This window comes from Fimicolochytrium jonesii (assembly GCF_025526975.1).
Source record: "Fimicolochytrium jonesii strain JEL569 chromosome Unknown EV422scaffold_9, whole genome shotgun sequence".
In the NCBI taxonomy this organism is placed as follows: domain Eukaryota; kingdom Fungi; phylum Chytridiomycota; class Chytridiomycetes; order Spizellomycetales; family Powellomycetaceae; genus Fimicolochytrium; species Fimicolochytrium jonesii.
Window position 1 is genome coordinate 389165 of NW_026515676.1, and position 20038 is coordinate 409202.

Sequence of the window (20038 nt, forward strand, 5' to 3'; positions counted from 1 at the left end):
CCGACCAAGCCCTACCAGCACTCAACAGAATGAATCAACCGATCTCGGCGTCCCACCTTTCCCAAGCGTGCAAGAACCCCGCAACAGAACCAGCAATCGATATCTTCTTCCAGTGGGGATCCGTCGGGAACCGCTGAGAGGGTTAGCAGGACTACAGCGAATGATGTGACGCTGGTGCATGCGATGCCGAAATAACAGTTCAATGGGGCGGGATGACGGCGATACATGGAGAAATCGTTTCGGGGGGTATTGAAAGACGCTTCTGTCCTGTCCTCGGCGCTCGATCTTGTTGGGGATGCGAATGTCATGGCGATCGGGGCGTGGAATGGCTTGGGCGAGGGGACGGGGGTGGGGAGAGATTATCATTAGAGTGTGAAGGGGGAGTTGGTTGCTCCGACGAGGTTTGGAGTGAGAGGCAGTGTGTGGTGGGGAGTGCGGGGTGAGAGATAGGAGAGTGGCGCGGAGTCGGGGTGGTGGACGTGGGGGATTTGTACGTTGGTCGTGGCGGCAGTGCTTGGGGTCGTTTGAATGGGTAATTTTGGGGGGAAGAAAACGACCCGATTACGGAGAATACGGCCCGCAGCAGGACAGGGCCTTTGCATTGGAGCGATGTTCGCTTTCTGGAGTTTGTCATGCTATTAATAATACCAATGTTGATACATAGTTCGCCGAGAACTTCCTTATGCGGCTTCACTCGTGAAGAAATGCTTAAGCATGGGTGTAGCTTTCACAGGAAGCTGGGTTCCAGCTTCTGCAACTCCACATTTGGGCGGCGGTCGACATCTCGTGAGCGGTCCACCCCGACATTCTTACGCCGTCCTTTCCCTGAACGATGGTTCAGGGCATCCCTCTAGGAACGGATTCCATGGCGGAGATAACATCGCGGCCATTACACTTCGATCGCACAAATCGCTGCTCCCCCTCCCGGACCTCCATTCCTCTTCCCAGCCTTCCCTCCCGTGCGGCGAACCATATTCCAGTTTTCGCATATCCACCCAATCTTCATTCAAAACTCTCGGGCGGTAAGGTGATCCCTGACCGCAAACACGTAATCACCCTGCAGGACGACGTGGTTGTTGAGCTCGGAGACGGCGATACGTTCGGCGGGGATGAAGGATGCAAGTTCGCGGGCGAGGAACTGTGTGGGACAGGCGTGTGTGGGTTAGTTTCGTGGGTCAATGGTTCTTGGGAGCTTACGGCCGAGAACGCACGCTCAGATTCGTCCGCCCAAGAATATGTCTTTCGCATGATCTTGGATCTGCCCTCCATCCCATCTCCCAGTGTGCTCAATCAGCCACAACGTTACTCCCCCTGATCCTCCCGTCTCAACCCCAAAGCACATCAGCTCCCTCTCGGTAAGTTCCCCATATCCTCACCTCAGCACTCCCATCGACTCTCCTAATCGTCGTAATGATCTGCGTCCGGCCCTTTTCGTACGCCCTGTATACGGGCAGGTTGCCTGTTTTCGTTCGTCGGACGCGGTACGGGAGTGTGTCTGTAATTGCAAAGGGTGTGAGTAAAACGGCTTTCCCAAATGATACCGCCCCATCGCTGCTCGCTACCTTTCTTCCTTGCAGGTTCAGCGGTGGGATCTCCTATCAGCTCAGTCTTCATGACGGTCGGTCGCGGGCGGTTGCCGAGTGGTGCGCCGCGGTAGCCTCTCGAAGGAGTGAGTATGGTAGCTGCGGATCGTGGGAATAGCGGCGATGGCGTCGAAGGTGAGGCATTTTGTAGTGGTTGTTGGCGGGAAGCGGGATACGATCGGAGGCTGTGGGAGGAGAGTGTTCGCGCGGGTGTGCAACTGCTCAGAGAGGGTGCTGTCCGAGACCGCTGCGAGCGGAGGAGGGTTGTAGTTGCCCGTATCATGGGTGCTGTGCGAAAGCAGTGGTTGCTGCCAGGTGTGTGTCTGTTCTGCCTGTGGCGATGACGTTCTCTTGCCCAGTCTGATCCCGCAGTGCTGTGGAAAAGGCGAAAAAGAGCGACGGGAAGAAGCGCAGAGGAGCGCGTGTGGCGCAGTCATGGGAGTGCGACTAATGCGAGGTGTGATATTAACACCCCCCCCTGGGTGCTCAGAAGACGGACAGAAAACCCCTCGGGTCTCGCACAGCAACAGCAAGGAGAGCAAAAAGGCAGAAGGCCATATTCGGCTTGCTCTCATAATACCCGGAAAAATTACATAGGAGAGCGAAATGGCCGGTCGTGGGGGAGGTGGTGGAGGATGGCGAGGTGGTCGTGGAGGAGGCGGTGGGGGCGGCTTCGGCAGAGGACGGAGTGGGCTGGATATGCCCGATGACCTGGAGGTCCAATACAAAGAGACGCCGCTTTTTCCTGTGAGTGCTGAAGCCTCGCTCCGTAGCGTTGCTCTGGGTGGGAGAGTGAGCACTTTGTCTCCGGAAGTTTAAACCCGTCTAATTGGAGGCCATCACCGCGATCTCGCTACTTCCCTTAGGACTACCAACCAAATCCTTTTACTGAAATGAGTAAGGACGAGGAGCGGCTGATGGAGGGATGGAAACTGTTCATGGATACGTGCAAAGACTTGCCATACTACATCGACGTTGCACCACCAAAACAAGGTTCGCGTCCTTCCGATGTCTCCCTGCATATCGTACGTTGATCCTCACACAACCTCTCTCACACCCCAGACATAGAACGGTATTCAGACCGCTTCAAAAAGCCACAAAAAGCCGGCCGCAAAACATTCGCCACAGTCCCCACCGACCTCTCCTTTTTTCCGGACGAGCTGCATAGCGTCAAGGATGCGTCTAAAGCACCGCGAGCGGCCAAATTGGTGAAGAAGGATATTGATTTGAGCAAATTGGATGCGCTGGAGAAGGAGGAGGGGGCTGGTGGGAAGGTGCAGGCCGCAGGAGAAGACGACGATGACGATGAGTTGCCAGCAGAAGAGATCGACGAGGATCTCGAGGAAGACGATAACGACTACATTATTGATCATTATGACGACGAGTACGACGATTTGGATGGGGGTGGTGGCAGTGGACGTGAGTCTAAACGCTTTCTGTGGGCGTTCGGGTCGCACTTGACCTGTGTTGTGTTGTGGAACATCACTGATACGCTTATCTTTTTCAGAGGAGGATTACTCATAGCTGCCGCTGCTCTCCATCATGACATTATGTTGTCGCTCATTATCGACATCGTTTCCCACATGCGCAACAAGACAACCACTCGCCGAGAGTCGTATACTTTCGCATTTTATTTATGATATTTCATCGACAATCGATGCCGCGCACACCCATCTGTGTGCCTTTTTGGATCCCCATTTTACACGCTTCCGCTTGTACCATACTACAAAAAGATATCCCATGCATGCCGTACAACATAGCATGCGCATATCCCCCTCCCATCCCGACTCATCACATCCTACACACACAATACATATAGAGAGTTACGGGATGCCCACAATAAAGTCAAACCACTTCCGCCTCCACATTGTCCTTCTCATATCCTTGGCAGCTCTTCCTTTTCTTTCTCCATTCCCTCATTCATATCTCCATCCGTTCCATCAAACATTGGCAGAAGCAGCAACCATCGCGTCCCCGTTCGGCTCCTCCCGCCCAGCAGCTCCAGGAGTCACGATCTGAACAACAGGCGTGCCCCCAAGCCCGGGCTTCCCATCCGCCACCAATTTCTCCCCCTCCCTCAAAGACCGCACATCCCCTTCCTCATCTCGTGTTCCAAGAAGCATACTCAATCCCGTCGGTACGGACATGGACGCAGGCAGCATCCGGAACCCGAGGTTGATCATCTTCTTCACGGTGCCTGAGATGCCCATCGTCGGTGGTGTAGCTGTCATCGGGGTGGTGGTGGTGGTGGACGTCACCATCTCCTCCCGACTGATCTGATCCACCCCACCACCGAAAATCAACCCCCGCATCTCCGCCCGAAACTCATCCGCCAAGCCCGATCTGGTAGGCGAAAGCGGGTGGGCGGTCGTTACCTCCAGCGGGGCCACATGAGTTTGCGATGTGATTGGGTGCACGGGGGCTGATGGGTGGCGTATGTGGCGTGTAGTGGGGGCGGATAGGGTTGTGCGTGCGAGGGTGGGCGAGGGAAAGGGTGAGGGAGAGGGCGAGGCGGGGAGAGGGGTGGATAGAGCGTGGTGGAGGAGGGTTGAAAAGTTCAAGAGGGATTGGCATGGGAGGTTTTGTGGTGGTGTTGCCTCCGCGATGGTTGTAGGTGGTTCGGTATGGACTTGGGTGTCGTGTGCGGGCGGGGTGACGATGCTGGGCGTGTCGAGGGATGTGGGAATGAGGTCCGGTTCTGCCCCACCAGACGTTTTAGGAGATGTTTCTTCGGCAGGGTTGCCTGATATCGGTCCCGCGACGGCCGGTTCCACACCCGCATCCGCATCGCAGGAGGTCACCTCAAGCGATGTGCTTCGCACGGGAAGACCAGACGCCGTACCCGTCTCGGGCTGCGTTCTCTCCACTTCCGCGACGGGTGGTTCCGTGCCCGTAGGGACATCGCTGGTGGTCAGGTCAAGTAATGTGTTTCGAATGGGGAGGTTGGAGGGCGTAGCCGCTTCGGCATTCTTTATTTCTATCTCCGCGTCGTTGCTTTTTACCACTGGATCCGATTTAGGGAGGACGAACGGCGAATCCAACCCCGGCAAACCCGGTAAGTTCAACGCAACTTCAGTAGGAGGGATAGTTGTGGCTTTCACGGCTGCCGTCGCAGCACCAGCGCAGCTGGTCACTACAAGCGACGTATCTTGTACGGGAAGGTCGGCCGCCGTATTCGCCGTGGGATCCCTCGCATTAGCCTCCCGCTCTCTCTTCGTCAGCGCCTGATCGCCCTTCTTCACCGACAACGGTGATCTGGGAAGCACAAACGGCGCATCCAACCCGGGCAAACACGCTTTTTGCTCATCCAACACAAACGAATCCGAGCGTTTCGGCATCTCCGGCCGCTTGGCCTCCACCCGGACCTCCATCGGCTTCACCGCCATCGGACCCACCGCCAACGACAACGAAGGTGCCGACGCGTTGTTGTGAGCTCCCATACGGAGTCCGATTGACGACCTGCTTGCCGGTTTAGCGGGCATATTATGACGGATCTCGGTCGGATCCACGCCAAAGATATCCGTTGCATTTTCGATCAAGAACAAACACGCCGCTTCTTCCGCCGTCATCATCATGTCACCAGTCGTAGCTGTGGACGCCCCACCATCGATGCCGAACACGACCTTATGAACCCCCTTCACAATATTCTTCGAATACATGCTGAACACATCCCGCGTGCTGATCCGCTGCCAATGCGCAAACATCAACCGCAGCACGTCCTTGTTGGCGCCCGCGTACGGCGTCTCGCAGACAATGGCGCGGAATTCAGAGACCTTGTCCGTCAATTTACTGCTCGTCGTCTCCGCGTAGTGGTTCCGCAACCCTTGTGCCGCGCCGCGGAGCTGGTCGGCTATACCCCGGGGCAAGACGGTCGGCCCGGCCAGATCGCCATCAGCGCCCTTTTTCTTCACGCAGCAGAGTTTGATGTACGCCAAAACGAGCTTGGAGAGATACTTTGCATCCGCTTTAGGTTTATTGCCCGACCCGGCGGAGAGAAGGTTCCAGGTCGCGATACTCGGGCGTGCCAACAACTGCGACACCGGCTCGCGGAGTTTATCTTCTTCGCCTGCCGTCAACGCAGCATACAACAACTTCTCATTTTTCCCGCTACGCTCGATATCCCCAAACGCACGCTGCAGGAGCTCGTACGTCGTGATCGGGTCGTTCGCGCACCCGGCGTTCCGGCCCGCACCCGGAGACTTGCCGCCGATCCCGAACATCGAGCTGATCGTCCGGCGAGGGGTGGGAGACGCCGCCCGGCTGTTCATCATGCTCCCCGGGATCGGCGGGCGTGCACTACTCCCCGGTTTACCCCGGTTCGGCATCGTGTAAAACGGCGGCGGCGCCGCATCCCCGTTCCCAAATCCGGCGATCGACGGCCTCCGCCCCGTTATCCCCTTCAACGCCATGCTCAGTCTCCTCACACTAATGCCCCCGCCGCCGCCGCGCGGACCCGCCGGCTCCTTTGGCGTGTTGATGTTGGACTCTGTCGCGAGTGAGGCGAGCGAGGCGATGGAGGTTGAGCGGGAGACGGATTGGGACGGGGCGCGGGAGGTCGCGCAGGAGGAGGCGAGGGATTGGGCGGCGCAGTGGGTGGTGATTATGGAGTGGAGGAGGGGGAGGAGGGTGGTGCGGAAGTGGGGTTGGTGGGTTTGTTTGGTGGTTTTGAGGTGGTGGTGGGTTGTTGTTACTATGGCGGTGAAGTGAGATGTGAGTGGATACGCAGGAGGGCAGAATGGACGACGATTGACATGTGATGCATGGAGAAATTCCGTGGTGGACACCTCGCTACTCACCTTCCTCCAACACCCTCCGTCGAACACCACCCACAGCAACGCACTTCTCCGCGGCCGTATAGTCGCTCAACTCCGTGTACGGCGTCTCAGCCGTGGCAAACTCCCGTGGCGCGGCAAGATGGAGCCATGTACGCCCGTCGTCTGCGTACTGTACGATTCCGAGTGCGTCTGCATTGAGGATGAGTGTGAGATGGGTGAATAGGGGGATTTGAGGTCATGGGGTAATGAAACTTACGGTACGATCCTTTGACTTTGGCTACGATGTCCCAGACGTTGGACCCGGCCGGGCATACAATCAGGCCGATAGATCCCTGGATATCGCATACTCGAGTTAGAACACAACCATAGTAATCCAGCACGCGCACAACCAGGTTTCCAACGCACCAAACGCCCTCCAGTCAACCCGGCCAGATGATTATAGTACACATCCACGCCATTCCAGGTCTGCGCATACACCGCAAGCGGTTTCTGTACCGTTTGCGATTTCGGTCCTGTTGTGCACGACGCAGTTATATTGGGGATGAACTGGACATTGGCGGTGAATGTGGGGAGACCTTACCCTTATTCGGTTTGGTTAAGAGATAGATCTGGGCGTTCCGCGCGGCTCGCAGGAACTCGTTCTTGCGGGAGATGTTTTCGGCCCGGATGGCGCGGGTGCCGTCTATGATGTCCTTGAGGCCGATTATGAAGTCTGGTGGCGCAAGGTGGGGGAACAGACCGTTAATGAATGCAAGTGCGCCCACTTAAGAGCTTCAGGCCGCGTACCATGCTCATTGAGATTCGCAAGCACCATCTTCTGCAGCTCATACACATAATTCTCCTCATATGGGGATCTCTTCCTTCTCGTAGACTGTTTCGGATTCGCAGGCCCGCGCACCGCGACGAGCACGCAGGTCGAGAAAAGGAGCAGCGTGACTGCTTCGCAGGGTGTGCTGCTCACTAGATTATCCAGTGTTTGGGCTCGTAGCTCGAAGAGGAACAGTGTACCCGCTTTGGCGAGGGTGCCCCCGGTCTTGAAAACGCAGTCCATAGCCAACGGCAGTTGATCCTCCTCCGCCTTCTTCTGATAATCCTCCATCACGGCCAATAGACTGCACACAGCGTCCAGGGCGCCACGGACATGCGGGCGGGCTTGATGGTCCCCGGGCAACAACTTCATCAAATTCTCAAACCCGAGCTTGTACTGGAACGGTCTTTGGGAGGGCAGGAACCTCAAATCGCTAAACGACGTCGGTACGCCATCGGACTCCTCGAGGCGAGTGCTACAATCGGTAATGAACTCTTGGAAATCGGGGTTTGTCTTAGGGTCCCGCGCCACGGCGACCGCCAGGCGTCTGGCATAGGCTGAGTAGGCCTTCACGCTATTCGGGCTCGTAAGTATATCCGCAAACGCATCGCAGAAGCGACTCATGCCTTGCTCATTGGCGAGGTCGCCCAGTTGCTGGAGCATCTGATCCGACACGGCCACCAGCTCGGCCATGTCCGGCGCGATCTGCCGGAGAAATTCACGACTGCCTACACTAGGCCGCACCCGACCTCCCGTCAGTCGAAGCACGTAGCCCTTCTGATACAGCTTCAGTTTCCCGTTGAAAGATCTTTCTATTGCCATCATTTCTAGTAGTGTGCCGCGGACTTTTGGGCTGTCGATGTGTGTCGGCGGCGTCCTCTCGGACTCCTTCGCGATCCCGCTGTCTATTGTTTTCGGGGCTGGCATGCAGAGACCGAGATCGACGAACGCTCGGCACTCCTTCTCGGGTGAGATGAATTCGTGTAGCGTGGTCCCACCAAAGGCGTCCATGAGCGCCGCAGGAGGCGCCGGGGCTGCACCCACATTTTCCGCCCCGTTGCCAAGCTGTGTGATCACATCCACCACAACATGGTCCACCTTGTCCTCCGCCCGCCACACCGGATCCAGCGCCTCCAGCATCGGCACCGGGTTGCTACGCACCAAACACGTCTCCTGCTCCGCCATCGCTGCAAGATCCGCAATCTCGTCGGACTCTTCCTCTGTATGCGGTGGCGAGTGCAGGAATCCTGCTGAACGCAGACTGGCCGTTACCCATGGCTGCGACAGGTACGCCCGGAGAGCGGCGTGTACAATCGGTGAGTCGGATGTGATGGCGGCGCTGACGCGGTGCGAGCTGAAGCCCTGAAAAGTCCGCATAGGACGTTAAGTACACAATTTTGATGCGCTGGCAGCCAGGAATGAGGCCGAATCAGACTACGTACATGAGGCGAACGAATATAAACCTCGCTCTCGACCGGCGGCTCCTGAACCAGCTTCTTACTACTCCCTTTCCGATCCGGCTGCTTCTTTGTGATCGTTGCAAACACATGCCCAAACATGGCCGGGATAAAGAAGGTAGGCCCCGCCTCCTGTTTCGCATCATTCTTCTTCCGCACGTCCGCGACTTTCTCGACCTTCGCCTTGCCGCCGATCAGACTCGTGCGGCTGCTCCGCGCGCTTGGCGTCGGTGGTCGGCCGTAGATGCGCTCGGCGGCGGTTGCGGCTTGCAAAGCAGGAGATGCAGTTGTGATCGCGGCGTTGGGGCTTCTCTCGCCGTCCGCTGGGTGTGCTTTGTCGCCTTTGGGAACGCTGACGCTGATGTTGTCCCTTGATTTGAGCGGGAAGGGCTGCGGTTGGGTTACTTCTGGGCAGATTGTGAAGCCCGCCTCGGTCAGAGCGCTCTCCGCAAGCTGTAAAGAATGAAGGGGTTGCGAGTCAGTCCCAATACGTCAAAAAGACCTCGGGCATGAGAGAAACTGATCCCGTGCAAGGAAAAGTGTCAAACATACCCGGGCAATGTCTTCCTCGGTGGCCATGACGGAGGAACGAGGAGCAACAAATGAGCTTGAGAGTCTCCGCAGTGTAAATGAATGAGTATTTTCCAGTCCGATGACACAAGGGAGAGTATGGAAAGTGAAAAAGTCGGGCACATGCGACTGACAACAAAAGTTGACAGGATTGACGGGAACGCGAGCTTATATAAGCGAGCGGAATCGCGTTTTTGGCTGAAGTTGGCCCCGGCGCATGCAATTCTCCAACTTGCCGCCATAACCGACGGTGCGGCTCTGCAGGAAGGTCCTAATAAGTACTACTCATGACGTTCTATTTCTTCCGGAGACACGCATTTTGAGATTCCCGCCTCTACAAGAGTTCTAGACGTTTGCGAGGGATTCTGATGGCAAAGCATATGGATGCCAAAACTGTCCTTTATGGAGGGATGTCTTCTAGCCCACATCCCACATCCAATTGAGAATTCACCCTAATTTCTACACCCGCATTCGAGCAAGCGTTGAGGAAGACACAGCAATATGCCTGCACCTAAAAACACCCGGGGATCTGACAAGACCGCATTTCCGGGGGTGGAGAAGAGCGAAAACGACGACGAGATGCGGAAGAGAAGCGACAAGGAGCCTGGCGGTGGCAGTCGCGAGACAACCACCACCCCAGCCAACTCCAGCGAAACCTGCGCGGACCACCCAACAGGGACCATCCAACCCACCCGCCTCACCGCCGCGACCACCATCGACAAACTCAAACCCCCCACCTACTCCTCCCGCACCCCGCTCCTCCTCCGCGTCACCTTCCTCTTCCTCCGCCCACCCCACAACAAAACCCAGCACCTCGTCGCCCTCAACCACCCCCACGCCGTCACCGACCTGCTCACCCTCGCCGCCAAACTGCTGCGCAACCTCCACTCCGTCATGGTCCACCCCCTCCCGAGCGCGGACGATGTGACGATCAGCGTTTATGAAGTCGTGAGGGATGACGAGGGCCGGGATGTGCTGGCAGCCGAGGGGGAGAGGGGGGAGGGGTGGAGGCGGGTCCGAGAGAAGTATGCGATCACTGCGGGGATTTCATGCGGGAGGGGGATCTGGTCGGTGTTTTGAAGGGGGAGAGGTATCTGGTTGTGCATTCCGGTATGTGTTTTGGGGCCCCCTTTTTCGCAAAGGGATGCAGATTTGAACATTCTCTCTCCACACACACATACCAGGCTGGGACCACAAGCTCCCGACCCCGACGCTCGCGCGCCTCCCCCCCGTGCCCACCCAACCCGCCCCCCCCCCGCAAACGATCGCAACATCCCAACACAAAACACCGACAACTCCCACCCCGCGCCGCCCGCGCCGCACCTTCTGGACCGACCTGCGCCCCGCCGCCCTCCCCTTCATGCTCGTCATGGCCATCGGCTTCCTCCTCCCCGTCCTCTTCCCCTCGCTCATCGGCCTGCCGTGGCTGAGACGCAAGTTTATTGATGATGAGGAGTGGGCGAGGAGGGAGGCGGAGTTCAGGGAGGCCGAGAGGAGGGTTGGGGAGAGGATGGGTGGGGTGTGAGCGTGGTGGGAGATGGACGGGCGGATAGGGAGAGGGAGGAAGAGGGGGAGTTGGGGTAGATGTACATCTACGAAATCTAAAATTCAAACACTTTTCTCAAACCCCGCAAAATGCTTCAGTTAGGGTTAAAACTCTTCCGCTCCATCGACACCAACTGACAGTGTATAAGTTTCAGTCAAGGAAGAAAGTCTCATGACCTTGGAATTGACTGAGCAGCCTTCAGGTTGGTCGAGATGGCCGTGATCATTCTTGAGAAAGACCAGACATCCGGGCGTTTTTCCTAACGGTATTCTCAATTGTATTCTCAACCAAACTTGTTCGGAAAAGCATCTATTACATCCTAACAGTCCATCAAAATCTACTCTACCGTCTATGTTGCAATCCAGAGCAATCCCGATTTCTGACCCCAGATAACCACCTCCCAAGTCTGCTAATCTACTGCATGCAGTCCGCCGACACAAAGCTCGGACAGGGGGGATGTGATACGTTACGCCGAACAATTCGGTTCGCGGCAACGATGCAAATGCAGAGCCGAGACCATTGCCTCCCGGTGCGCTGGGCCTGTTCCAAGCCGATTGCATGCGCAGAGGGGTGGACGGCGGGTGGCGAAGGCCGTCCGTTAGTTTTGCGTCGTGCTTTCTTGACTACGTCTGTCTGTGTGGGTCGACATTGAAAGACTCGCTCTCCCTTCAGATGAGATCCTCCTTATGCTCCGCATCCGGCACAGTCCAATCCAACGGGTACGTCGCGCCTTCCGGGATCTTGAATTCTGCATCCCCAACAAACAAGTCAGTCATTTCCCACCACACCCTTAACACCCTCCTCCCGCCAAACAACGTACCTCTCAACGCCTTGAGCACCTCCCCAACCGTGTCCCCGACAACAACCAACCCCCTCGCCCTCTCCCCCACAAACCCCTCCCTCACCGCGCCAGAAATCATCGCCACCAGCGGATCATAGTACCCGTTCGTGTTGACGACCCCAACAGGCTTGCCGTGGATCCCGAGCTGCAACCACGTGATGACCTCAAACAGTTCCTCAAACGTGCCGTAGCCGCCCGGGAGCGCGATGAAGGCGGACGAGTGCGCGGCCATCAGCCGTTTGCGGGTATGCATGTCCTAAAATGAAACCGGCTAGGTGAATATTGTCCCCCGATTTCCTAAGCGATGAGTGGGAGATAGTTACGCACGTTGACGACGGTGATCTCACCGATAGCAGCCATCCCCTCCACCCCCGTCAACGCCCTTGGCATAAACCCCAGCACCTTCCCTCCGGCCTCATGCACCGCTCGCGCAACCGTCCCCATCAATCCCATGTTCCCACCCCCATACACCAATCCAATCCCCTCCTAAAAAAATGAAATCACACAATGAGTGGATGATACAGTGGGAGGGTGCCGGGGGGAGACGTACGGCAACCATGAGGGCGCCTAAGGCTTTGGCGTCGGCTATGTAGGCGGGGTGGGTGCCTGGGCGGGAGCCGCAGAAGACGCAGATGGTCTTCAGCTCGGTTGGCTGGGTGGCGGACATTGGGGTTGAGTTGGTTTTCGAGGTGTGAGGTGGGTGAGATTTGCGAGCCGTGGACGGTGGACGAGAGTGGTGGACGGATATATGTGAAGTGGGTCGAGTGTGGTGGGACGATGTCGCAGCGGCTTCTCTTTTGTATGCGCCGTTCTCTTCGGGTGTTGAAGGTGTTCCCACCACAGCGAGTGAAAACATCAACAAGCGCATCGCGAGGAAAACGCCCCACTTGGACGACTCGCATCCTTTCCCGGAGAAAAAAGTCCATATTTTCACGACAAACATACATGTACATGTACTCCTCCCTCCACACACCCACGGTATCCATCCATAAAAACCAGAAATCCTAAAAAAAAATCCTATGCCGCCCCACCCCCCCACCCATAAGATATCTCCATCTCCGACAACGCACCAAACCCCGCAGAAATCATCCTTCAAACCCTCCCCACCCCACTCCGTCTCACACCCATCATAAACCCGCCGACCTTCTCCACATCCACCTCGCGATCACTCTCCACCGCTTTCAAGAGAGGGTCCAGCATCGCGTCGACGGATTCCAGGGGGACCGAGCAGCATTGGGAGATGAGCTTCTTGCAGAGGAGTTCTGTTGGTGTCGGTTGCGGGTGGAGCGGGCTGGTGGGTGAGGGGGTGAGCGCGGTGGCGGTAGGGGAGAGGGCGGACGGGGTGAGGGAGCGGAGCCGGGCGATTTCGGAGCGGAGGTGCCGTTCGGTGCGTTCTTTCGTAGCGAGTTGCGCACGCAGCGTCTCGACCGTCGGTATCGTTCCATTCTCGCCATGTGTTGCCTCTCCGCTTCCATTCCCATTCGCACCGCCCTCATTCACGTTCACCCCATTCTCAACATCCCCCGCATGCACATCATCCCCCTCCGCAGCCCCCGCTGCCCCCTCCACCACCTCCCGCTCTCCTCCCACTCTAGCCATCTCCCCCCCCAGAACGCCCTCCAACCCCCTGATCCTCAAAATCATATCCGGCAAGGTCTCATTCTCCTCCCTCAGTTTCTGATTCATCTTCCGGACATTCGCCAACTCGCGTGTGACCTGTCGTAGCTGAGATCGGACCTCGTCCAACTGTGTGGTCCGCGCGGCCATTTCGGTGGTGAAGGTTTGGGACATTTCGTCGACCATTTGTTGGACTGCTGTAATTTCGAAAAAAAAAAAGATGAGATGGTTGGGTTTTGGGTAAGTAATGGGGATGACTGACCAGAATATGAGATGTAAAAGGGTGAAAGAGACAAAACCTACCAGAAGCAATCTCACCCCCCTTATTCGCACTCGCAACCGCACTCAACGCCAACGCCGCATCCTCCTCGTCCGTTCTGATGCTCGGAAACACAACCCTTGTCATCGGTTCCCCGGCCTCCATCCCCGCCGCCCAATCCCCACCCCCACCCCCACCCGCACCGTCCCCGCTCTCCGCCGCAACCCCATGCATCTCCGCCGTCCCCAACAGATCCTCAAACCCAAAATCAATCGGCCTCACCCCCGCGCGATTCTCAACCGTCGGGTCAGCGCCCACGTCGACCAGCTGCTCGACCAGGTTCCGATTCCCGACCCGTGCCGCGACGTTCAGAGGCGTGTCGCCCGCGTAGTCCTGCGGATCGACAAACGTCGCAAAGTGGCCCCCGCCGTGCCGCGCCACCCATTCAAGGAAACATTCCGCGTAGTACCGGGACGCGGCGACGCGGCCCTCCAGTCCGGCGGTGGCTGCAATGTGGTGCAGGACGTTGCGGCGTTTCGCGTCGAGGAGGGCCACGGTCGGGTGCAGGAGGTGTAACAACTCCGGGAACGTCTGCGTGTCGTAGTTGTTGGTCACGCGGACGGCGCGGATCAGGGCCGTCTCGCCGTCATTATTAACGCTACGGATATCTGCGCCTTTTTGGAGGAGGACGCGGACGACGTTGATACGTGCCAATGCCGCCGCCCAGTGGAGGGAGGTGTGGCCTTGGTCGTCGATGATGATGTCGAGGTCGAGGTCGGGGGGGAGCACGGGCCCGGAGAGGATGTCGGGGATGTAGGAAGGGTCTTCGTGGACGAACATGGCCATGAGCATTGCGCGGTACTTTTCGGCGTTGGTTTCGATGGGGGTGTCTGAGAAAGCGTCGGGATTGCTCGCGCCTGCTAGGGATGTTACAGTCTCGGTCTCGTCTACGTGATTGTTATTGTTATTGTTGTTGTTGTTCTTTTGCCGTTTGGCGGGAGGGGAGGAGACGGCGGGATGCTGGCTGTCGTCGCCGTCACCTGCCTGCTCGGGCTCAATCTCGACCATGCGCTTGTTGGCGCGGGCTTTACCCTTTTTCTTGGGGCCCTCGGCACCACCTGCATCGTCGGTTGCATGGCGGGCTTTGGTCTTGCCCAAGGCGATGTTGTTGGCTGCTGCGACCGCGTTGTTGCGCTTAATCAGGTCGCGGTTGGCAGCGTAGACTTGCTCCTTGGTCGGCGTGTGGTCGGAAAGGCCTGGGGCAGGGAACGCGAAATCAAAGATAGGTTGTAGTGCAACCTCCACATTGTATTGTTGGGCTAGTTGAACACCGCGCTGGAACGGAACCCTGTGGAAGGGAAGGAAAATGATTGTCAGCGTTCTCACTCGGTACAACGTTTCAAAAGACATGCAAGGCCACGACAACTCGCGGCGATACATACCAAGTCCCCTGATACTTCCCATACCCCCCCTGCACCTTCTCATGCTCGCCCGTCATAACCTCCTTATCCAAAATCTTCGTCCTGCGCCCCTTATCCACACCCGCAACCTTCAAAATCTGCGTCGCATTCAAGTACCCGTCGCTCTTCCTCCTCATCACCGCAACACCATTGGCCATCATCTCGTACACGCCGATGCCAGAGTATACGGCCGAGTAGATCTCGCCTTCGCCTGCGAGGAGCTGGATTTGCACGGTGCCTGGTATCGCGGGGGTTGTGGCCGGGTCGATTTTGGCGATCAGGTCTTTGGAGTCTTCGGTGTCCATTGCATCGTCGTCGGTTGGGCGGGCGGATTGGGTATAGATGTTTCGAGGGGATACGCCGCCGAGGCCGGATGAGGAGGATGCGGATTCGGTCAGACGCGTGAAGGCTGGGATGTGGATTTGGGGGAGGGGTGGTGGGCCCGTGGCACCGCTCGCGGAGAGCATGGGCGGTGGGCCGCTGCTGCTGCTGCTCCCACCGAGGGCGGTGGGAGTTGCCGACAAGCTACCACCGCCGCGATTGAAGAAGCTCTGCAAGAAGTCCGGTGGGGCGCTTCCTGGTCCTCCTGCGCCTCCTGTAGCGGACGAGGATGGCGCCATTGAGGAAAGCATAGGATGTGGGGAATACGAGGATGTATGCGGCGTGCCGGTGGTACTATTCAACGTGGACGAGTTGTATTGAGCAGCGCGCTGAGAGAATGAAGGGAAAAGCGTGGAAGAGGGCAACGGTGAGTAGGAGGACGACGGGATGGAGAGGGGCGTCTGTTGCTGTGCTTGCGTCGCACCGCTCAACGCCGTCGCTGGTTGCTGTGGGCGAGACATAGCGGACTGATAGTACGGAGGAAGTGGGGTTGACGTAGACGTCTGGTGCTGCTGGGACAAGGAGGACGTCGTAGTGGTTGCATTAGCAGGAGGAGGACCCGTTGCTGATGGGCCAGCTTGAGGTTGCGGCGCCGAGTCGTTATCAGCGCGTAGCATGGGTGCCTCGTTTTTCTCAATTGCGTCACGGGTTGGAAAAAACGGGTTGGAATTAAGCTTAAGCCTCTGCGCGACGGTTTGCCTTTCCCCGGGGAGTTGCGCCTCAGACGTTGATACGCTTGGACTGTGAGTGAGTGAGAGAGACGGAAGTGCGTAAGTGAACCGAGGTAAGCTTATTTTTCGATAGCAAGATTGCACGAAGGGGAAAATGGGGAAAAAGAGGCCCGCAGCAGGTTGTGGAATGCGGACGTGTTTTGGATCTGCCCATTTGACCCGTTGAAATGCATATTGCCGGCTAGTCTCCGGTCCACCATCCCCGTATGGAAATAATTAGCACGACACTCACCTTTATGGGTTCAGGCTTGGGGAGGCCGCAGCGACTTTTGGGAGTGGGGAGCGGTAGATTCCACGTGGGTTTCTTTGTTCGTTTGGCGTTCAAGGACACGAGCAAGCGAGGAAGGCGATAGCAATAGGCTAGGAGGGAGGGCGACGAGCGGACAGTATACGCTAGGGGGGGGTTGCTTATGGCAGTGTGGTTGGTGCTGGGGGTGGGTTGTCAGGTCGTGTTCAGTTCGTGTAAGTTTCGTGAGGGAAGCGTTGCGCCGTCTGGCCCCTTCTGTCCCCCTGATTCTACGTTAGCCTCGCGATTAGGACTCACACGCTCCATTTCGCGTCGAGAGAGAGAGAGAACACGCGTTCATCAATTCAGGCGGCGGCTTTTCACCCGCTGCATTGACTGTATTAAAAGAGGAGGGACCGAGGAATTTGTGCATTTCAACACAACGTCGGTTTCGCAGCACATGAGGGACACATTTTGAATGTGGATCGAGTGAACTACGGTGGTGGGTAAAGCGGTCCATAAACGACGAGTGAAGTTTTTCGCAAAACAGTCGTAGTAGATATGTATGTCTTTAAACAAGCAGCTTCATCAAAGTCTGCTAGGACTGGCTGCTTCCCTTCGAAGCTGATCAATCGCCTCAGGAACACCACCAAGTGGGCAACTCCAGTGTTACTCCACCCTTGCGTGTCGCAAAAACTCGCTGACAGTCAAGAGGGTCAAGGTAGTATACAGTCAGTGCCGCTTGTTTTGCAACTGTGCCTAACAACCAACAGTACGTGGATTTGCGTGTCCAAGATCGATCAACGCGTTTGTGATGTGCTTACGTGATGAAGAAATCGCGATCGTTGAGGGAAGGTTCGAAACACAAGCAGAGACTGACGAGGAGAGAGGGGAGAACAAGCGACGAGAACGAAGCAAGAACAATTCATTAGTATACGTACCCAACCCAACCCAAATCAAGTTTTAATCAACCAATCCCGTTCATCGCTCAATTGGGTTTCACATTTGCCACCAATGAAGAAAGAATGCGCCGCCGCTCTCGCTTTCTTCCAAAACCCGTTTGAGATGATGATGCGCACACAAATAAACCCTAATAAGATGCAAAATGCGGTGAATGTCGAGCAATCGTTGTTTCACAATTGGAATCGTGCGCAGAACAGGGATACCTGTCCGATTGTTGTCATTGTCTTCTGTCTGTCCGTGCGCCGCTATCTACGCGGTCGGTCGGTATGCCGTTGCAAGGCTCTATCTACTACACCGATACCGTTGGCGGACTTTGCAGGAAATCCCCAACGCCCGCCGAGAGAGGGCAGGTATACTGTATGTGATCCCCGCTACAATAATGGTCCCCCCAGCAGGTCCTCGCAAAACGTTTAAAAGAGCACCGGCACCAGCACCAGCCCCCTCTTCCCAACAGACACCGACTCCTCCATCAACCTCCATTCACACATCACAAACTCAAATACATTCGCACGGTCGCAAACAAAATCAACATGCACATCTCATACCTCCTTCTCGCCCTCGCCTCCACCCTCACCTCAACAACCCTCGCCGCACCCACCCCGCAAGCCTGCTTCATCTCCACCAAATCCGCCCTCCCCGCCGAAGTCGCCTCTTCCATCCCCGCCCTCGCCCGCACCATCCGCTGCTCCACAACCACCTTCCTCCAAACATCCCCCACAAAAATCCCCGACCTCATCTCGGGATCCACCTCCTTCTCATCCATCGATTTCCGCAACTCCGCCCTCGACCCGCTCGGGTTCGCGTTGGCTAACTTCGCCGTCAACGACCCCAAAACCGCGAACTTGGCAACCCTGACCGAGAAACTGAACGTCTACCTCGCCTTCGAAGCCGCCCTCCGCTCCTCCGGCGCGAGCACCAGCGCATTGACAAAGGCCAAGGTCCCCAAATTCTTCCTGCAGTTCCAGCTGGCGAGGGTCGAGGTGGCGCAGACCGGGAAGACCGCCGTCGCCGGCGGCGTCGAGCATCAGAGGGCAAAGGTTAGCAAAAATGCGGCCGCCATCAGGGCTTCGCAGGCCGAGCTGAAGGAGTTGGCTGCTATCAAGGCGTAGGGGCATATGTATGAATACGATGGTTTGGATTGTTTCCCCCTTTTGGAGTGCGCTTTTGTGTATAGATGTGTTTTGTAGATTTTGTTTAGAGTTCTTGTTTTTATTATATAATGTGCATACGCGAATCGATTACTTGTGCAGAATATGTTGTCGCCATGCATAAGTCGCCACGTCCCGGCAGAGGACGAAAACAGAGAAGGAGCGTTGAGGATGCCGGTGCGCGAGAACAGGGTATGATAGTCAATTATGGCGATATATACAACAAACAGGTCTTCAATTCACATTTCACGCCGTTCGCAGAATCAGATGAACGCCGCTGTCGGAAAACACCGGCTGGCTCAGTTCGCCGACTTGAAGGGCGTAGGTGGCGTTCTCAAATGCGGCTGGTGGAAATCCAATGTAGCTGATTGTCAGTGCTCATTGGCCAGATAAAGGCAGTTGGAAGGACATTTAACGACGTGCCTTGCATATCACCCCGCCCAAACACCCCGAGATCGCCACCGCGTTTGGCGGAGCTGCAGTCGGATTCTTTGCTAGCGAGTTGTGCAAAGTCTGTGCCGGATATGAGTTGGGTGCGGAAGTCTATGGGTAGGAGACCTGAGCATGTGAGCGCGAGGGGTTCAGAGAGGAAAAGGACGGACTTTACCATTGATCTTTTGCAACGCCTCCTCTTTCGTTCGCGTAATGTTATCCTAGAAATATCTCAGGGTGAGCTTCTCCCCACCATCCCAACAACCCATCACACCCCGTCCCCGCACCTACCTCCTTCCAACTCTTAGGGTTCCGACTCTCCCGATGCTTCACCAGCAAATGCGACGCGCGCACTTTCTCCGCCGTCGCCCCACCACCACTTGCAGCACCCCCGACGAAACCGGGCGGCTTTTCCCATAGACTTTCGCCGGTGTTGCGGTTGAAGTAGTAGGCCCGGCTGCGGCTTTTGGAGAAGCGTTCCTGTTGGGTTGGGGAGGGTGAGGTGGTATGGGTGAGACGGTGGTATTTGCCGTCGACGAGCATCGTTCTCTACGACGCAGTTCTCTCGGTGTCGCTCGATACTTTTGAGCTCAGCTTGGTTTCGCTCGGTCTCGCTGGCCTACCAACAGTCCCATGCCTAAGGCACAGTGGCCCGCCTTCGCTCTCACTCTGCTCGCCTCACTCCACCTCGCCATCCTCAAACCCCTTTGTGCCTCGCTCCTCTCCGTACCTCCCATTCGTCGGCCTAATTTGGACAAAAATGGCGACCCGTGTCAATCTTGGGAAGATGTGAAATCTGCAACTAGAAAGATATCACGCCTTGCGGTCGGACGTACCATTTTGGAGCTGTGCTGTAGTAGTTATGTGGGTAATGAGGTTCGATGACCACAGACAAGTTCGCTTTGCTAATTTGTTGCTGCGAGTTTAATGTTTGAGACTGGTTCGAGATCAGTTCGAGACGTTATGGGCATGGAACGCGCGGGTTGCAACCAGCCTTGAGACGAAGCGCATCTGAGCTTTCCGGCCAATTCCCGTGCTGTAGCCTGTCATCACCTGCTGCATATTCCAACTGTGGTATTGGGTATTGAACAGCAGCGACCCAAGCGGATCGTATCTACATAGCCTCGTGTGCGCTACTGCCCATCCTTTCCCATTGACCACCGAAATCCGGAGTGGAGCCCTTTTCGAGATACGAGCTGTGAGTGGTCTTTTGATTTCGTTGCGGTAGCTATCGTTCTACC

The 20038-nt window shown here is 56.7% G+C and overlaps 7 protein-coding genes across 7 annotated transcripts; 2 read left to right on the forward strand and 5 right to left on the reverse strand.

Annotated features, from left to right (window-relative positions):
- Positions 1 to 610: 610 nt before the first annotated feature.
- Positions 611 to 1978, reverse strand: EV422DRAFT_526883 (mitochondrial large subunit ribosomal protein-domain-containing protein). Its single transcript, XM_053070179.1, has 3 exons — positions 1563 to 1978; positions 1377 to 1495; positions 611 to 1138 (listed from the first exon to the last, which is right to left on the reverse strand). Exons 1-3 carry the CDS (start codon positions 1864 to 1866, stop codon positions 1007 to 1009), a joined length of 555 nt encoding a protein of 184 aa, XP_052926260.1. The 5' UTR covers positions 1867 to 1978; the 3' UTR covers positions 611 to 1006.
- A 211-nt stretch (positions 1979 to 2189) lies between these two features.
- Positions 2190 to 3107, forward strand: EV422DRAFT_550525 (DNA-directed RNA polymerase III, subunit Rpc31; the record flags this gene model as incomplete). The annotated part of the gene is made up of 4 exons (XM_053071782.1): positions 2190 to 2330; positions 2450 to 2576; positions 2646 to 3002; positions 3091 to 3107. 4 exons carry the CDS (start codon positions 2190 to 2192, stop codon positions 3105 to 3107), a joined length of 642 nt encoding a protein of 213 aa, XP_052926261.1.
- Positions 3108 to 6286: 3179 nt separating this feature from the next.
- EV422DRAFT_431110 (uncharacterized protein) lies at positions 6287 to 9422 on the reverse strand. The gene is made up of 7 exons (XM_053067172.1): positions 9176 to 9422; positions 8609 to 9076; positions 7145 to 8528; positions 6939 to 7070; positions 6764 to 6870; positions 6615 to 6690; positions 6287 to 6547 (listed from the first exon to the last, which is right to left on the reverse strand). Exons 1-7 carry the CDS (start codon positions 9200 to 9202, stop codon positions 6372 to 6374), a joined length of 2370 nt encoding a protein of 789 aa, XP_052926262.1. The 5' UTR covers positions 9203 to 9422; the 3' UTR covers positions 6287 to 6371.
- Positions 9423 to 11407: 1985 nt separating this feature from the next.
- Positions 11408 to 12247, reverse strand: EV422DRAFT_495382 (lysine decarboxylase-like protein; the record flags this gene model as incomplete). Its single annotated transcript, XM_053067812.1, has 3 exons — positions 11408 to 11836; positions 11908 to 12066; positions 12131 to 12247. The coding sequence occupies 3 exons, from the start codon at positions 12245 to 12247 to the stop codon at positions 11408 to 11410; spliced, it is 705 nt and encodes a 234-aa protein (XP_052926263.1).
- Positions 12248 to 12556: 309 nt separating this feature from the next.
- Positions 12557 to 16176, reverse strand: EV422DRAFT_431168 (uncharacterized protein). The gene is made up of 3 exons (XM_053067173.1): positions 14899 to 16176; positions 13501 to 14804; positions 12557 to 13391 (listed from the first exon to the last, which is right to left on the reverse strand). The coding sequence occupies exons 1-3, from the start codon at positions 15912 to 15914 to the stop codon at positions 12673 to 12675; spliced, it is 3039 nt and encodes a 1012-aa protein (XP_052926264.1). The 5' UTR covers positions 15915 to 16176; the 3' UTR covers positions 12557 to 12672.
- A 1625-nt stretch (positions 16177 to 17801) lies between these two features.
- Positions 17802 to 18326, forward strand: EV422DRAFT_480534 (uncharacterized protein; the record flags this gene model as incomplete). Its single annotated transcript, XM_053067299.1, has 1 exon — positions 17802 to 18326. A coding segment is annotated over one exon (525 nt), but the record flags the coding sequence as incomplete, so codon positions are not given.
- Positions 18327 to 18534: 208 nt separating this feature from the next.
- EV422DRAFT_526912 (peptidyl-prolyl cis/trans isomerase NIMA-interacting 1-like protein) lies at positions 18535 to 19655 on the reverse strand. The gene is made up of 4 exons (XM_053070180.1): positions 19089 to 19655; positions 18973 to 19018; positions 18789 to 18908; positions 18535 to 18709 (listed from the first exon to the last, which is right to left on the reverse strand). The coding sequence occupies exons 1-4, from the start codon at positions 19338 to 19340 to the stop codon at positions 18612 to 18614; spliced, it is 516 nt and encodes a 171-aa protein (XP_052926266.1). The 5' UTR covers positions 19341 to 19655; the 3' UTR covers positions 18535 to 18611.
- Between the last annotated feature and the right edge of the window lie 383 nt (positions 19656 to 20038).

Coding starts and splice junctions, on each gene's coding strand:
- EV422DRAFT_526883 (XM_053070179.1), bottom strand. CDS start 1,866: ATGATACGGGCAACTACAACCCTCCTCCGCTCGCAGCGGTCTCGGACA. Junction 1,496..1,562: donor TGAACCTGCAAGGAAGAAAG/GTAGCGAGCAGC, acceptor TTGCAATTACAG/ACACACTCCCGTACCGCGTC. Junction 1,139..1,376: donor GAGTCGATGGGAGTGCTGAG/GTGAGGATATGG, acceptor TGTCCCACACAG/TTCCTCGCCCGCGAACTTGC.
- EV422DRAFT_431110 (XM_053067172.1), bottom strand. CDS start 9,202: ATGGCCACCGAGGAAGACATTGCCCGG. Junction 9,077..9,175: donor CCGAGGAAGACATTGCCCGG/GTATGTTTGACA, acceptor CATTCTTTACAG/CTTGCGGAGAGCGCTCTGAC. Junction 8,529..8,608: donor TTTATATTCGTTCGCCTCAT/GTACGTAGTCTG, acceptor CGGACTTTTCAG/GGCTTCAGCTCGCACCGCGT.
- EV422DRAFT_431168 (XM_053067173.1), bottom strand. CDS start 15,914: ATGCTACGCGCTGATAACGACTCGGCGCCGCAACCTCAAGCTGGCCCA. Junction 14,805..14,898: donor GGGAAGTATCAGGGGACTTG/GTATGTATCGCC, acceptor TCCCTTCCACAG/GGTTCCGTTCCAGCGCGGTG. Junction 13,392..13,500: donor GGGGGGTGAGATTGCTTCTG/GTAGGTTTTGTC, acceptor AAATTACAGCAG/TCCAACAAATGGTCGACGAA.
- EV422DRAFT_526912 (XM_053070180.1), bottom strand. CDS start 19,340: ATGCTCGTCGACGGCAAATACCACCGTCTCACCCATACCACCTCACCC. Junction 19,019..19,088: donor ACCCTAAGAGTTGGAAGGAG/GTAGGTGCGGGG, acceptor AGATATTTCTAG/GATAACATTACGCGAACGAA. Junction 18,710..18,788: donor TGGGCGGGGTGATATGCAAG/GCACGTCGTTAA, acceptor GATTTCCACCAG/CCGCATTTGAGAACGCCACC.